At 39.8% G+C, this 18,251-nt stretch overlaps 1 protein-coding gene across 3 annotated transcripts in view; it reads left to right on the top strand.

The window, feature by feature from the left end:
• GAK (cyclin G associated kinase) overlaps positions 1–18,251 on the top strand; it is a 100,711-nt gene that overhangs the window by 32,499 nt on the left and 49,961 nt on the right. For all 3 annotated transcript variants that reach the window (XM_039543234.1, XM_039543233.1, XM_039543235.1), the window contains 7 exons: positions 457–546; positions 6,866–7,001; positions 7,691–7,803; positions 10,327–10,438; positions 12,692–12,815; positions 15,757–15,806; positions 15,897–16,045. In XM_039543234.1, the coding sequence (XP_039399168.1) occupies positions 457–546; positions 6,866–7,001; positions 7,691–7,803; positions 10,327–10,438; positions 12,692–12,815; positions 15,757–15,806; positions 15,897–16,045 (774 nt within the window). The remainder of the gene's footprint in view (positions 1–456; positions 547–6,865; positions 7,002–7,690; positions 7,804–10,326; positions 10,439–12,691; positions 12,816–15,756; positions 15,807–15,896; positions 16,046–18,251) is intronic.

Here is an 18,251-nt window from a genome sequence, read left to right as displayed (position 1 = left end):
TTAAAATATTTAAGAAGCTTCATGTAAAATTAAATTAAAGTGCAGAGCCCCCCGGACTGGTGGCCAGACCCAGTCTGAGTGCCACTGAAAATTAGCTTGCGTGCCGTCTTCGGTTGCCTTCCCCTGATATAACTGTTCCTTGTTTCTCAGTGTCGCTCTCCTCTGTTGAGAGCAGGTAGTCTGGTTTTGCTTGCTGTGTGGCTTGAAGGGACTCTACTGCAGCAGGGACTTTTTAATTACAGTTAAAATGTCATTCCTGTAGGCGTTACATAGAGGTACTTTATTTCGAACCAAGGACTTGCACCTTGACTAATGTGCCCCAAACTAACGTTTGAAGTCAGAAGGCCCTTTTTACTTGCTTTTTAGCAGAACATTTTTGGAACGCTGTTCCCTGAGGCTGAACATAAAGCATTGTTCAGGTCTCTGCTTCATGAACTTTGACTTTTGTTTCTGCAGATTACAAGAAACACAACACCAATGTATAGGACTCCAGAAATGATAGACTTGTATTCAAACTTTCCAATCGGTGAAAAACAGGATATATGGGTAGGAACTTCTGTTTCTCTTTGTATGTAATGATGCCTGTTAGATATCATAGTTAAATAGTTCCTATATTTCATCATATTTGTGATTGGTTTTTAAACTAATTGCACATTCGCTGCTATTGGAATATAAGATGCAGTCTGAAATTGATTGCATTGTTTGATATTAAAACAAAACCTCATCTGTCTGTATCTGATGCATTTCAGGGAAAATAAGCTTAATTGGTATGAATTTTAAATCTTAATTTGGGCTGACCTGAGGCATAGACCTCAGGAACTTTGTCCGAGCTCCTTCAGTGCCTTGAGTGAAGTATCTGTGTTGCAACAACTTTGCTGCTTCTCTGGAGGTCAGGACAGGGCTCTCTTGGAATCCATGATCACTACTACGTGATTAGACAGAGGTTGCCAAGACACACAACTCTGATTTTGCTCATTTACAAATCCTAGTCTCAAGGTAGTACAGAGTATGAAATGCAGGAGCAACCTAAACATTAGTACTTCTTAACTCTTGTTTGTGTGGAAATCACCTATGTTTCTCTTGCAACTAAGTGGGATGGCAAAAGGCAGTGGGAAATGAGTAACCTGCACTGAAAAGATTGCAGTTGCATTTGAAGAGAAGTATTTAAACTCCCAGTGCATCTTCAGTTAACAGTGTCAGTGATGAGTCCTTTTGCATTCTTTTTGGTGATGTTACCCATTATTTTTCTGAATGCACATGCTTAACTTCTAAAAATTGTATCAGTGTTGGTAAACAAGTCTGTTTTAAACATGTGTTTTAATATCAAATGCGGAATAGACACTTGAACATCAAAATTTGTGATGGCTGTTCAGGGCTATTGGAATCTCAACTACTGTCTAAACCTTTTAAACAATACATTTTAAAAACGAATTTGAGCTTCTGGTGTTCTGCCTCTGTAGTTGTCAATCTTTATATTGAATTTTTGGAGTGAAGGGTGTGAGAGTAAACCCAGGGTAATATAGTTCTTAAACTCCTTACTCATATATCAAATTAAATCCATACAAGTTGGACCACAATTGCATCCACTTACCTAAAACAGGAAAGGTAGCGCTCCGTTTATTCAAAGGACTTGGACAATTGAAATCTTTGGGTTAGGATAACCCAGGTATTTATTGTCGTGGCTGACTCCTCCTATTTAACAGTATGTCGGCTGTTGTCACATACCCGTCTGTTCTTTAAAAGGGCCGTGTTCCAACCAGTGAGGCTCATGAAGAGCCTGCCATTCTGCTAAGCTGTCTTGTCTCCTGTCTGATTGTCATCAGGGAAATCAGTTTCATATGCACCACAGCACAACTGCAAGGGGCATAAGTGGTTTTAGTTTGTGATTCGGGTGAATGGTTGTTCTTTACTTTCCCCCAGGGAGTTCCGTATCCTCCACTGCTCTATTCTAGGTGCTTGTCACCATACTGTCTAGATGAATTTGTAGTGTTGCTGCTCAGGCCATGAAGTCTAAACTTCAAAAATGTAACTCCTGTTAACCACAAAGCTTCCTGAAATGCTTTTGCAGATCAGGAATACATTATTACTCCTGTTATTGCTTTGAGCAGTTACCAGGTTCTCAAATGTAGTCAGTGTTCTCCTGGCTTCTGATTTATTTTATTCATTTTTCTCTGGCTCTTTTTCCAACGTCTAGGCCCCTTCTAAAATTTAAAGCACACAATTAAAAAACCCTCAGTACAGTTTTTATACCTTCCAAGTAAAAGCCTTCCTCAAACCAAACATCTTACCTCACCATATCATCATGCAAAGGCCCTTCTCCAGTCGCATCCTTCTTTTATGTCCAGAACCTATCAGCCCCAATTTCCCTAAATTCCTCTAAAGGGGAAAATGGGCTTTGGAGCATGTTTGGATGGTTAACAAATCTGGCTGAAAGAAGGGAGTGAATTGCAGAGCCAAGAAAACCCCATCGCTGCCAGTGTCCTGCCAGCAGCTCCTCCAGCTGTTCTGAGAGTCCTCTAGCTCACTTTTTTGTCTGATCTCAGCTTAGTGTGTATGGAATGGGAGACGGGGTCTCCCAGCTAACCAGATCCCAAGCCATATAGGACGGTCTGTTCAAAACAAGCACGTTGAAATCCACTTAGAAACTTGTGGGAATCTTGGTGCTGTGTGTCCTGCATGATGTGCTACTTACGAAATGGGTGGTGCTGTTGTGCGCAATCTTCAGCATCCCACATGGGCGAAGCATGACATTTTGGAATTCCATATGCTGCAATTGATCAGATTCCATCTGAGCTGGCTTCTGCTCATGGTCAGGTCATGTTCTCTGCACTTCACAAGTCACCATGATTTAATTGACCTGTGGATGGAAGAAGCTGGAAGATACTGTTTTAAAGATTTTGTACCTAAAATAAAGGTTTTATCATAAGTAATACTATATTTTAGTAGAAATAATGGTGTCTTCTACCAATTTTAATGGGCATCTCTTGAATTGAAGTTTTTTTTTTTTTTTTTTTTTGCTTCTATCTTCAGGCTGAGCTTAAGGAAAAATATTTGTCCCATCAAATAGCAGGTCCTCCTGGGACTTGGCCTCCAAAAAAATATGCTGTCGTGTCAGTTTATTGGAGTTCTTCCATTATCTCTATGCTTTCTCTTTGAAAATCGTCACGTGGCTTTTTTGTAGGTTGAATCTTTGGTGTTTAGTGTCAGCAAATTCAGTGGGCTTGAGAGAGCATTCCTCCACCACCACCACCACGAGAGTGCACACATTCTTGGTTCTTATTTGATTTTCAAGATGCCCACTAATGTTGTGATTGCACGTTTTTTGTGGCTTACGTTTTCCAGTTCTACACTCTAAGTCAGTGGTCCCCAACCTTTTCGTCTGGCGGGCGGCAGACGAAGGACCACTGTGGCGGTGGAGCACCCGCCAAAATGCTGCTGAATTTCAGCGGCATTTCGGCGGTGACGCCTCTCGATACTCTGCTTGCCGTCGACAAGTGATGTCATTGAGAGGCATCGCTGTCGAAATTCGGGGGCGACACCTCTCAATGACGTCACTTGTTGGTGGCAAGCAGCGTCATCGAGAGGCGTCCCCGCCGAAATGCCGCTGAAATTTCAGCGGCATTTCGGCGGGTGCTCTCCCAGGGGCCAGGACGTGGGCACATTAAGATGCCCCCGCGGGGGCCATGGTGCCTGCGGGCATTGCATTGGGGACCACTGATCTAAGTTGTTTGTAGCCGCTAGCGTATAGAACAGTGGACCAGGACTCAGGATTCATAGACTGTGTTTCCAGCTCTGCCAGTGGCCTGTTGGGGGGGACCTTGAAAAGGTCTGTGCCTTTCTGTGCCTTAGTTTCCCCATCTGCAAAATGGAGATAATGATACTGAACTCTTTTTTATAAAGTGCTTTGAAATCTACTGGTGACAAGCTCTGTGTAAGCGTTAGATTATTTTTGTCAAGGCTGTTTTCTTTGCTCCTTATTTTATCCAACTTATTAATTTTGGCTGATGCAGTTTCACTTAGTTCTTTAATGTGGCTTTATATCACTTATTTTAGGGTAATTACTCTGAATCTTTATTGAAACACATTTGGCTGGTGTCTGGTGGGTCTCTAGCATAAGATGTTGATAGCACTAGAACTTCAAAAAGCAGAAACTTGTTTTGATTTTTGGCTTTTTCCTGTATCACAGCTCTTTGCAGTTGAGCTAATTAGATTTCTTTCTCTGCACATCTGTTACTGAGTGCATTTGCTCTGTTAAACGTTAACTCCTTCTTACCTTTAGTTGTTAATGTGAGAACATTTCCTGACTCTTCAAAGGTGTTTGTACAAAAATAAACCGTGTAGAAAATTAAACTGTAGTAAGCCAAGGCTGGATAGCCTTCATCCAAGAATTCAGAAACAAAAACAAGCTAACTGAGCTGCAAACACAAAAGTGCAACTTCATAGTCACCCTCCAGACATCTAGTATTAATAGATAACCCATTGGGCTGGGTACAAACACAGTGAGAGTCTCTGCATACAGTCTGAATAGTCAAGACAGACAGAACATGAGGGTAACCAGAGGCACAGAGAAATGAAGTCACTTGGCCCAAGTTATGGCATCACATTGTATCCATAGGGAACTAAGGGTGATTCTGTGAATTACACTAGGCATTTCTTCAGTACCAGACAAAATAATAGAACTACAAAGAACTGAGTAATGTAACATCATATTAAGCATGTTCTTTATGATGGTGAATTGTACCATTTTTAACGTGTGAGAATTCTCAGTTAAAACTGATTGGAGATAATGTAGATGGACAAAGGACTTTTATAAAGGAAGAGGCTATTAAGGGAACTTGGAAACCACAGGGTGGTGAAGTGTTGCATCTTGAGTTTTAAAAACTGGTTAAGAGAGCAAGCAAGTGTAGGGATGAAAAACTATTTTTTCTTTGTGGAAAGATGATTTATATCTTAAGATTTTAGGAGACCTTTAGTGAAACTGTTTGGTTAATATATTGGGCAAAATTTACTATGCACACAATTCAGAGACTAGTGAAAATTGTAAAGGCACCCAGAACTTCACTGGTATAACACAAGTAGGTGTGCTAAGTAGGTGGCTATCAAAGTGACAGATAGCTATCAAAGTAAATATCTGTAATTTAAAGCACTTTGGAAGGAATAACTTAAATAAACTATATACATTCATGGGTTTTGAATGACTGAGACCTTACAAAGTACATTGAGGTGTCATTATGGACAGGTGAAGGAAGGCAGCCTGCTCAATGCACAGCACCCATCAGAATAACTAACAAGATATTAGACTGCATTTTAAAGAGAATAATGAATACCATTACATAGGTGTTCTACAAATCAGTGATACACGTTGGCTTTGAATGCTGCAATTTGATCATCGCTTGAAAAGGAGGTAGCTCAAACTGTCCAAAGAATGGCAGCAAAAATAATCAGGAGAATGTGAAGTTTCCATATAGAGAATAAAATAACACTGGAACTTAATCTGGTAGAAGAAAATGGGATCTGATTACGGTGCTCATATAAAATAATGGCCAGTTGAGTGATACTTTTCACCCTTTCCAGAAAAAGATGACACTAGAGTTTAAACAGCACTAAAATTATGCAGAATATAAAGTGATAACTTGTAACTTGTTGGCATAAGATAGGATTGAGATGGAAGGAGCTAAGTCGCTATTTTAGCCACTTTCTTCAGGAGCTTGACTGACTTCTATTGGTGCAAGTAGCCACCACGGCTGGGTATGTGAGATGATTGCTAGCAGGGTTAAGAAAATTTTTTCCTTCAGGGGGATTTTGCACAATTTTCTAGAAGCATTTTGAAAATCTTGCTATCCTCTGAAGCATTTGTCACAGGGCACACTTTTTGAGAGACCTCTTACTACAGTCGATGCACCATAGGAACACCACTTGTATTCGTTTTTTTTTGTACCTAATGTTAATCGAAGTATCCAAATTTACCAGAAAACATTAAGTAAAACATTCTCCTGGACTCATCCCATTATTCTTGGATTCTTGCAACAGTAGAACTCAATCCTGACTTTAGGCACGTGCTATTTCCCAGGGCAAATTGTGTGGTATCTATTTTCAGTTATGGAACTGAGTCCCCCAAACTCATTGGCCTCCGTAGATGGTGGTTTTATTGAGGTTTCAATTCTCTCTTCTGGAATCATTTGTAAAAAATTTAAAGAATTAAATGAGGCTTTGCATGGAATCCTGTTTGAATAATGATTTGCGCTTTGACAACCTACCCAATTATGTACTTAGTAACAGAATGAATTTGAATTAGGAGTACAAAGAGGACCAAATCCTTTAAGTAGGAGTGACTTACACAGAAACTATGAATGGACGATTTGGCCCATAAAAATAGAACTTCTGTCTTTGGAGCACCTACTTTAAAAACCATTGTGCTACACTTTGCTACATATATAATAAAGGTGTTGATACCTATATACCTATATATTATACTATAATATAAATCCTTCAACCTGGAGAGAATTAAAAAAAAAAAATCTGAGACTGAGGAAACTAGCAGACCTTTAATCATAATGGCAAAACTGTACCACAGTCTTCCTGCTGCTAGAAACAGTCTTCTTGTTAATCTTTGATCCTAAAGAATGAAACTTCAAGGGTTTAGTTATTTTAGAAAGGAGGAGGGTTTGCAGCTGAAACACTGTTCATAGTATTGGGTTCCATGACTAAGCAATTTGCATTTAATATAGCAAAGTTATTTTAGATTTGAGCTTGATCAGAGTTGTTCCAGTTTCTAATCAATTTCATATCTAGAATTCAACTTCAAATGGTTTTTGGTGCCTGAATTACTGACTTTTCTGTAATGTTTGCCTTTATTTCTGTGTAGGCCTTGGGCTGTATCCTGTATTTATTGTGCTTTAGGCAACATCCATTTGAAGATGGGGCTAAGCTTCGCATAGTCAATGGGAAATACTCTATTCCTCAGAATGACACTCGATATACTGTGTTCCATGATCTCATTCGTAAGTTTAAAATCTGGTTCATTTATTCTGATGCTTTTGTGGACCTTACATCTTTCATCATTTAAAAATATGCTAGGTACAATGGGATTAATCAATCAGAATTTCCAGTTCCATTGAAGGTGGCATCGTAAACCGTATGACAGTGATTAGTTTATTTTTAGCTATGTGACATCAATATGATGAACTTTCAAAGTTTCCTACATGCAGTTAAGAACTAGATTTTTTGATTTGTAAACCTTTTGGCTTTTCACTGATTTTTTTTTTCTTCAATACTTAATTTTAGCATTTTGATAAATTGGCTGGAAATATTTTGCATTTTGGTTCGGGTTCCTTGAATTTGTTTAAGAAACTTTGTTTTACTAAAGTTCAAAAGACACAGTTGAACTACTATAGTTGGTTGTTAAAATTCTGATGAAATGGGGTGGGTTCTAAGTTGCCTTAAAACATTTCTTCAAGTTTAATGCTCTTGTAGTATTTTCTTTAAAAGTGTCATCTTGATTCATCACTAAAATCCTTATTCTTAACACACAGATGCTTGTTAAAGGCAAATGATACTTGGGTACAGGTTTCCCTGGTTTTTCTGCATGCTTTACTATTGATAATCATGCTACACTTGAATCCACTGAGTAAAGAACAGATTTATGCAATCAAAAAAGGACTGTTGTAATGTCTAAATTATCTTTCCTTAGGTTCCACTTTGAAGGTGAACCCAGAGGAGAGGTTGTCAATCACTGAACTTGTGAATCAGCTGCAGGAGATTGCGGCTGCCAGGAACGTGAATCCTAAATCTCCTATCACAGAGGTACGGGAGTGCTACAAAGAGTATAATCCTTCTTTTCCCCAAGTTCAATCAATAAGAACTTTGAAAGAGCCGTCAAAATGGTTGCAGTGAGATTTTCAAATGAGTTTAAGGGATTTAGGTGTGTAATTTCAATAGAAATTCAGTGGGTGCATAACTCACTTACAACGGCTTGAAAATCCCAGCCTCAAAGCTCTTTCTCATCTGAGTATGTTAAAAGAAACCAATGATGGTTCTTCCTGTTTATTGTCAGACTCTTGGAAGCATCTTCATCTCAACAGCATTCCTTCTGGAGGTAGATCTTCAGTGTCACATGTCAGATGTGATTGAAATTGACTTGAGAAGTGGTGGTTGTGAGGGTGTGCACGTAGGGGGAGGAGTTTAATATGTGACAATGAATTTAGGCCTACACAAATTCACAACAGCTTAATTAAACTGGTACAGTTAATGCAAATGCCTGTGTGGACTTTTACTTTGGTTTAAGGATTGCTTATTTCAGTTTCTTAAACCTGTTCCTAGTTGACTTGAGTGTCCTTTTGCACAGATTTAAGTAAATAGATTAAGTAAATCTTACCTTCAATTGAACTGGTGCAACTCTGCAAGCAGACTAGCCTTTCGAACTGTTGTGATTTTTGCTGCTGTCGGTAAAAGAAACAAAACCTTAAACTTTGCAGAACTGAAGTAAGAGTCCACACAGACAGTTGCATTAGTTTTACTGCACTGGTTTAACCAAGGGCAGGTCTACACTAGAAGTGCTACATTGGTACAGCTGCAGTACATGTGGTGAAGATGCTCTGTGCCAATGGGTGAGCTCTCCTGTTAGCGTATGTTAGCTATGTTGGTGGGAGAGCGTCTCCTGCTGACATAGCACCAGTGTGGACAGTGCTTAGTTTCGCTGTAACTTGCATTGCTCAGGGGGGTGTCTTTTTCACATCCCTCTGCGACATAAGTTGGATCGACTTAAGCAGTAGTGTAGACCTGCTGCTGTTCATTCTGTGTGTATGGGATTCTGCAGTAGAGGCTGCGGTTGGTCCTTAACTCTTGGTTGGCAAGTCCTCTTCTGTCTCCCAGGCTTCGGGATTAGGTTTCCCAAGAAAAATCTTTTTACCAGCTACAGTTACATTCCTGTTTGCAAGTTATGGGTTGGGTCCAAAATAATGTAGCAGCTGCATATGGGTTCAGATTTCTGGCCTTGGTAACAGTGTTTTTTTTATTATTTTTTTTTTTTGCTTCTCCCTTCCTGCCAAGGAGACTGTGTGCAGCCCAGTCTACTTGTTTGTGCTTCCTCTGGTGATTCCCTTCCTTCTTTGGGAAATGCTTGTTGTTTTCAATGTTAAGTTTTTTTTCCATCTTCAGTTTTTAAGTAGTCTCCCTTGGTGTCTTTGGCCATATTTGCGTTCATATGGTCCCCCTCTATTTCTGCCTAAGTGAATGGCTCAGCCAAGCATAATCTGGACATTAGGCATGTGTCCCCAAACATTGCAATCTAAGTGCCCTATTTCCTGGAGTTCAAATTATCCTTCATGCCAACTCTGAAACTCACTAGTATAGTGGCTGTCTAGGGTACACTTCTGTCCGTGTGCCTCCTTGAGGTGCAGCGACCTAAATGAAACATGTGATGTGGGCTACAGAAGCTTGTCTTGCTAGATAAAGCTTGCTGCTTTTTTGTCTCCTACTTGGTGGTCACACTTTTTTCATGAGGAGTGTTTCCCGCTTTAGGGGAAGCGGGAGAGAAGGAAGCGCTGGAAGTTTCTGCACACTTGTAAAGACTTCTCTAGAAGTGGGAGTAGGATTCTGCTCAAGTGACCCAATTCATGGCTGTCCCATGCGTTGTCTGTTCTATGTTATTAACCAATTGCAGAATACTTGGTCAGTTATTTTGTGGTGAGATGTATATAAAAATAGTAAATGAAACAATGAATTCACACTGCTGTGGCTCTTCTGGGGAATGTTGATCGTAATTTGGTTCCTGAACCACTGAGGTCTGAGTATCACTGCTCTGGAGTAAAGGTGCCATATCACTCTTCTAAAGCTGGGCCATCTTTCTTAGCCTTTCCTTTTTCATGTGTGATGTAGAAGAAAGTTGAGTGCTGGTGGGTAAGTTTAGCTCTGATTTAGAAAAATTAGGGTTAGGTTTGCAAGGCAGCCACCTTATTGCTAACATGTTGAGTTCATGGTATCCGTATTTCAGCAGTTCAGTTGGGAGATTTTCCTGCCAAGATCCTGATACTCCTTCCATTCAACCTCGAGTTTTACTGCTGACTTTGAGCAGTAACAATGTACAGGGCTGCCAGAAAAACCTGGGCTGAGAGCCGAACTAAAGAATTTTGGCCCTGTTTGTCATGGTGCCTAATGCACTGAAACAAAACTAGTGACACTTTTTTTTGTCTTTCAGTAGTTTAAACAGCCATTCAGGGCTAAACAGTGAGGACCCAGCAACTTAAGTTTTGTAACTGTCCTTTGCCAATGCGGTGTTTGTATATAAACTTAAACAAAATTTCTCCTGATGGATATGACTCTTTGCAGCTCCTGGAACAAAATGGAGGCTATGGAAACAATGCTGTGCCTAGAATGTCTACAAGTTTGCTGCCACAGGGCTCCAAGCCTGCAGGACAGCTCAACAATATGTACAATGCGGGTATGTACTGTGATAGGCATCTCGGCACGCACCATCTGAATACAAACTAGTTATGTTTATGGTATGTGGAAACTTCTGGGTGGGCTTGAAATTTTAAATGAACTTTTTTAGCAGAAACGTTCATTTCTCCTGAGTGATACTGCTATTAAGTATCTTGTTTCATGAAAACCACTTAGGTTAAGTAAATGATTATTGTTAAACAAGCTGATATAGTTCTTGTGAAGGACTTCACATTTGTAGATTGATTCCACCTTCTTCAGAATAGACTTCATGTTTATACATGCAAATGTAAACATTTACTCCCTACGTTCTTCTCACAAGAAGAGAGAGAAGACTCAGTTTGCTAAAGTGCAACAGCTGATACCAAATGGCATTGTTAACCTCTGGAATAAAACAATTAGATGAAACACCTAGATGAAAATGACTTATCTGTACAATGAAACAATCAGTTAATAAAAATAATAGCAGCTAAGGAAAAGGCAGCACTTAGAAGATTCATATAAAATTTGGAACATGCTATAAGAACATAAAAATAGATTGGTTAAGGATCAGGAACGTCATTTTTTCCAAAAAACAAACTCTCATAGAAACCTCCACTTTAGAAATATATTATGCTAAAAACGGATGATAGCCTACTTTGGTTGAACTTCAGTTCTTCAAAGTAATCTGTTAATTGGTCTTCGTCAAAACATCCTTTTTTGTGTCCAATATGTATAATCTTGCTAACTGAAATAACAGTTTCTGTCCTGTGTGATTTCACGGCTAAATATTAAACTGTTAACTTCATGCGCATAAATGCTTTGAGGAACTGGATATATTTCACCTAAAATGAAAGACTGGAAATGTTAATAATTTTACTGCATGCAACTTTTTTCTCCTCCTTGATTTAAGTTTATTTTATTCATGACTTCTGTGCAGCTCTTGAGAGAAAAGTATATATTCAAATATTAATTTACCTGAAGGGGGAACTTTAAAATGAGGTAAATCTATACTACCAATAAAATACTTTAGTAGTACTGTCCCCACTTTATTCTCTGTGGGATGAATCTTCCTTCATAACAGGATTGTGTTTTCAAATGCTTGTCTGGCCATCTGGTTCACGCAGGGTCAAAGACGACTCTTTTTTATGTATTACACAATAATATTAACAGGATGTAGTCCAGCAGATGATGATAAAAGGAAATGCTAGTGTTTCCGGTAACAAATGTAACTTTCCGAGATAAAACCAGGAATGGCTGTAAAATGTACTACAGACAGTCAAGTAAGCTTTCAGTGACATGCTGCATATCAGGATGATGGCACTAAATAGGAAGGCGGCAAGCCACAATTTAAACCAGGGATCTCAAACTCAATTTACCTTAGGGCCAATGCCAGTCCTCAAGTCCTCCCAGCAGGCCAATAATGTCACTGAAGATGGTGGTCAGAAAAGAAAACGTTTATATTGTATTTTTTATTTCGAATTTCTAAGAAATAATAAAACTGTCATGCAACGCAATACAGTTCTTCGCCTGCCAGTGAGTTTTTAGTGTTTGCCTGGCAGCGCTTCAGTTCTGTCAGTTTGTTGATGTTTGGCCTCAGTGACTGAGCAGTTGAAACCTACAGAATGCAGCAAGGTGTGTGTCAGATAGCTGTGGTCAGTGTTTTGACTTGTTTATATTAATTGTGGAAAAAAGGGACACTGCCTACATGGCTGACTCTGCCCGGCAACTAGTGATGCTGCCTCCATGGCTGACTCTGCCTGGCAACTAGTGATGGTATATCTATCCCTCTAATGGGAGCTGCGAGGGGCAGCACCTGCAGCAGATATTGCCGGCAGCGTGGCTGCATGTCTCCGTGCGCCGCAGTGGGGAGGTTCTCGGGCCACAGATGGCCCACGGGCCGGGACTTTGAGACCCCTGATTTAAACAGTGATATGACAGAAATGCAAACAGCCAGGCACTTGGTGGTCTGTCTTTCCTTCGTAAAGAGATGTAAAATGGTTTGTTATGTGTTTTATAAATATAATACCTGTAGACTGTTCTAGTTTACAACCATAGTTTGGAACATAGAAAAATATTGTTGTGTAGTTTGTTCTTCAGAAGTTGAAAGCTTCGTTCTGGGACTGAGCATGACAGGAAGGCTGATCCTGTTTGTACATCTAAGTTGTTGGCAGTTCAGTTTGATTTTGCTACGTGAAGGGAAATTTGAGCACAGTTCCATTACATTCTTTGTTCTATTTTAAATTGTAACTTTAGATTTGTTTTGTAATTCTAGGCCTGACAGTTGCAGAACTTGACCAGTCTTACGGAGGGTTCTTTGATATTCTCAAAGGTGGAACAGAACGATTTTTCACAAACATCAAGGATACTTCTTCTAAAGTTATCCAGTCTGTGGCCAAGTAAGTAGGAAGAACATCAGTTTTGATGATTTCTAAAAGGGAAGGTCAGAAGTGTCCCATTGAAACTACAAAACGCATCCTGCTGGTGCTGATTTGAGACCAACTATGCCAGTATGTAGTGTTCCATTTAAAATGTAGTCATCACTATGAACTAATGTAAAAATCACTATGGTAACTGTGTCATAGGAGGTAGATTGGAAAAGAGCATTTTAAATTAAATGAATCTTTGTTACTGTAGAATGGTTTCCTGCAATGTATAGCAGAATTCCCCCAAGTAGGGCACCTGGACAGACAGCCGCCTGCTTTGCCCATTACTAATAATCAGAGCTCGCGAACTTGACTCCGTGTACACAAATTTGCAGAGGGACAATAAGGTTGAGGTCTGTTGTTTCTCACCTCTTTATTATTTATTTAAAAACATTGTTGCTGTTAACAAGCATGTTATCTCTGGAGAGACAAATCCACAGTTTGAGAACTGCAAAACCTAAGCATCTCTGATGGTATCTTCTAGACCAGGGGTCGGCAACCTTTCAGAAGTGGTGTGCCGAGTCTTCACTTATTCACCCTGATTTAAGGTTTCGCGTGACGGTAATACATTTTAACCTTTTTAGAAGGTCTCTTTCTATAAGTCTATAATATATCACTAAATTGTTGTTGTTGTATGTAAAGTAAATAAGGTTTTTAAAATGTTTAAGAAGCTTCATTTAAAATTTACATTAAAATGCAGAGCCTCCCAGACCGGTGGCCAGGACCCGGCAGTGTGAGTGCCACTGAAAATCAGGCGGCACGCGTGCCATAGGTTGCCTGCCCCTTTTCTAGGCAGAGCACTGAGCCCTATTGGGTAGATAGAGTAACTAAATAATCTATATAGAAGACCCTGGAACCCCATAAGATTGGGTCTCTAATCCATGAACTACTGGAATTCATTTACAAAACTTTTCGTGAACATGACATAAATATATTGTCTCATACTATAGAATTAGAATTTATAATCCTTATTCCATGATGAGATATCTTTGAGCTATAATGTATCTTAATTAAAACTATCTTTAGATAGGTTTTTTCCTCAAAAAGCATTTTATCAAAATTCAATTTAAATTAAAAAAAATCTGATTTTTATTTTTTTTTTTTTTAAATCATTGATTTTTATCCACCCTGTTCATTTCCTGTTCGGTTTCCCACTATGCATGAGGACTGACAAGTGGGCTACTTCCACCAGAAAAAGGCATAAATATTGCTATGGCTAGAACACTTCCCCTTTCAGCACATGGGTGAATTGATCCATGTTGAAGGTCAAGTGAACACTGCTGGATCATCTAGAGCAGACAGTCAGTAAATCAAGTGTTGTCTAGAGGAGTCTGTCTTAACTGGCCTGTACCATGCCCTTAGAAATGTGCCTTCATTACCTTATTTACCTATAGAAAATTAGATTTCCATTTTTCTCTGTCTGTGCGCCTCGTCCAGCCAAGCTATTTTGAGAGGAAGGGTGTTCTTGTGGGCGAAACACCAGCATGGAAGTAAGGGGATCAGGTTTCTATTCCTGGCTGGGTCAGACCTCTACCTGGAGTGAGTCATCTCTGCTTCATCTTTTTGTTCCTCAATCTGTACAATAGGGGTAATAGGAATTTACCTCAGAAGGGAGCTGTCAAGTGTCATAAAACAGTTTGAGCTCTTGGGTTGGGAAGTGCTACAAAAATGCAAAGTGGTGTTTTGTTTTGTTTTTTAAACTGCCCCCTAGTTTCAAAGTCCCCAGGAGCTCAGTTAGTGCTAGCATTTATTCTATTCTCTGTTCTGCAGGAAGGCTTCACTATGGTGATGTCTCCTTTTTTCCTCTTAGAGTGACTTGTAACAGTAGTAATTTATCTTCCATGTTGTAGACAGATTTAAACCCCCTTGTAACAAATTGTCTAAATACTAACAACTAGTTGATCTAGTTTTCTGTACCTCGTAGGTGTTTTCTTGCCTGCTTAATTATTATCAATGAACAGCTTACTACATATGTGGCCCACCCATGTGCAATACAATACGGTACCTTACCTGCTTGCGTCTTGAAGCTCTCTCATAAGCTAGTTTCCAATTCAAATGCTGTATATACATAACTTCTTCCTTTTGTTTTTAGCAATGATCTATCTTCTGTAAATTCATACTCGCTACTTTTCATGGAACGAAAGTGCATCTTAAATATTCAATTTACCTACTAGATAGTCTCCAAAATAGAATTCAAATATAAATCATAAAATGGGAAACATTTAATTACTGCTTAGGAAATAAGAGCCATCCTTCCGATGGGTGCTAGTCAGAGACTTGGGAGACCTAGGTATAATTCTCTCCTCTGCCCCATACTTCCTGTGTGCCATGACATAAATTGCTTAATCTCTGTGCTCCAGTTCCTTATCTGTAAAATGGGGAGGATAGCACTTCCTTACCTCACAGGGTGTTGAGGATAAATTCATTAAAGATTGAGATGCTGTGATACTGTAGTAATGAGGTCCATAGAAGTACCTAACGTAGGAAGATACTGATAAAAAGGTTTGAATAGCTGGAAGTTGATAGGCTGGTGAGTTGCTTCAGTCATGCTACCATATGTCATAACTGCACTGGTTAAGATTCGTTAGCCTCCTCGTGTGTAAGTGCAAGAACGGTCTGGTTTTTTTTTTATTTTTAAGTCTCCATTTGAAAATCTAATCGATTTCCACAACAGCTACCTTTCTTAGTTAAATGTATTTGGTTTTGCAGTATGTGCCTTACCCTGCAGTGCACAGCCATCCTGCTTTTAGCAGAGCTTTTACTGAAGATATTCCCAAATGGAAAAATGATCTCCATACTAGCTCATTAATAGAATAAACTACTGCTTCAGACATTTCTATTTGCGTTTGAATAAATTCATTTTTTAAATATATTAACGTAGATGTGGTTTTTTGTTTTGTTTTTATTTTTGCAGTTATGCAAAGGGAGATTTGGATATATCGTATATCACTTCCAGAATTGCTGGTATGATAGCTTCATCTTTCTTAATGATTTTTTTTAACTGCGGTTTTGTAAAAGTTGATACCTCAAACATTGGTGGTGTTCTGTTTTCAGTGATGTCCTTTCCAGCAGAAGGTGTAGAATCTGCTATCAAAAATAACATAGAAGATGTGCGGCTATTTTTAGACTCTAAACACCCTGGAGACTATGCTGTTTACAATCTATCTCCAAGAACATACAGGTCTTCAAGATTTCATAATAGGGTGTGTATGTGTTTTTCTTGCATATTGATTTTTTCCTTTAGTAGGTCTTTCAACACAATAAATTGAGTAGACCTACCACTTCTTGTATTACATGCTAAAATCTTCTGCAATCCAATGATTAGGATGCATGGTTAAAATCACAAATGAGCAATTACAAAAGTTAAAGGTCTCATGGCAACATTACCTCTGCCATGCTTTTACTACCAGTTCAGACTTGCTAATAGGAAGGATTTGTCCACTTACTGGAATGGTGTAGCTTTGCTGAAGAAACACCTAGGCACCCAGAACCTCCCTCTAGGTATAGTAAATGAGGTTCTGGAACAAATCTATGTTCCACCTGTTCGCAGAGGCTTCCCTCCCTGCGTGGGGACTACTTATGATGGCTTTCACTACTGGGATTTCTCCTTTTTTCATCTTTCTCTTCCTTATTCTTGACTTCCATCTGGACCCAGGCCATGAATGATGCCCTTGCTCAAGTGAGCGATTTAGCATGCCTACTCCTTGCTGCTTCCTGAAATGGTGGGTGCAGCATAGCCCAGCCTGCCCTTCTCTGTGAAACCTTCCTGTCTAGTTCTGCAGAACCTAGAAAGGGGGTGGGGTGAGGACATGACTTACTCCATAACCGGATAGAAGATATTTTATGGCCTACTGAGCTGGTATCAGTGAACACTTCTTTGCTCCTCTTTTGACACCTGTCTCTCAACCAGTCTGACTGACTCAACAGCAAAGTCTCAGGTTGACATATCTCAGGCCTCTAGCAGAACCATGCCCCAGTGCTATCCCCAGATCTTCTTGTACTATACATTTCAGGCTTTGGTTTGACCTTTCTACAGCTAGGAGTCCATGCACCTCAAGGAGATCTCTCACACCAGAGAGATGTTAGTATTGGATAAGTCTGGAAGTCTCATCTATTCCAGGTCCCTTCTTGGACCTTAACCTGTAAGGTGGGATCTCTCCATTAACATCCCTTCTTCATCCATATAACTGCCCCCTTTTCGCCCCAGATCATCTGTCTGCCCAGCACTGTGCATGTCATTGGCCTGCTTTCCTTTGGCATTTACCCCTTCCTCCAACAAGTCCCCTCCTCTCCATAGAAGGACACCAGGTAGCACCTTAGACCTAAAAGAGAATTCCCTGTCTCCAAATGGGAGCCTGAGGGTTGGAATTCAGATGGGGAGGATGAGCTGTTTGCCTAAAGCTGCCTGGAGAGTGACTAAGCCTGAAAGATTGAGGGATCCTTGGGGTCTTACCTGATTGTTTCTTGGTGCACACGGTAAATGCCAAGGTTACTGTGACCCACAATGCGTTTGGAACAGAAAAATCCTGAAAGTAAGAGCTTAATCAGCGACATGCCTCCAACACTTACAAATGTAGAAAGGTCCTCCAAATGCAGCACTTCTACGAATTTTGACTTTATCCAGAGTTTCCAGTTCAAATCACATTTGCAGCTTACGGAAATCTCATTCCCTGGACAGAAAACGTGAGTCTACCCATAAGCTATACAGTTCCTTAGCAGGGATATTTAGTGTCTGTTGCCCATGCAGTAACAGCCCGAGCCTCCTTGGCATGGGTGAAGGCATTGTTGAAATTGGCAAATCCAAAGCCTTCAGTGACCTCCTGAAGTTTGTCAGGCCTTTCTATTCCCTTAGCCGGTCAGTGACACGGTCCTTACTTTTTCCTTTGTAGTCAGTCAGTCATAACTGTGGATCTGCACTTGTCAAATGCTTTTGCTCAAACTGATCTTGATAAGGCTCCCATCAATGGCCAGAGGTATTTGAGGACCTACAAAAACAAGGTTTCCTTCACACACCAGAAATTTTTCCTGGAAAATAAGCTCTTCATTTCATCTGAATCAGGAAGCTTTTTTAAATTTAGAGTATCATGCTGAGTGAAAGCAGCCATGTCAGAAGCTAACAGCATTCAAGACTCCTTCAGTGTCCATAAAGGCTCACCTTTGGGACTCATTGTGATGTTATGATCTCAGAGGAACACAATATGCTTATAACTTCAATTCTCTGCTTACTAGCCATTGCAAAATGGATGTTTCCTCATCTGTGGATACTTTAGGCCTGGCAGGCAGCTATTTCTCTAACTCCTGCTTAAATTCTCCCTCCTATGCTCATCCACCAATACAAAACTTTCTCAGAACTTTCTTGTCTCTTGCATTAGTTACAGTTGAAGTTAATGCTAGTTTTGAATCCTCTCC

Source organism: Mauremys reevesii, linkage group 6 (assembly GCF_016161935.1).
Source record: "Mauremys reevesii isolate NIE-2019 linkage group 6, ASM1616193v1, whole genome shotgun sequence".
Lineage (NCBI taxonomy): Eukaryota > Metazoa > Chordata > Testudines > Geoemydidae > Mauremys > Mauremys reevesii.
Note: the sequence above shows the minus strand (reverse complement) of the source record. Positions and strands in the feature narration are given on the sequence as shown.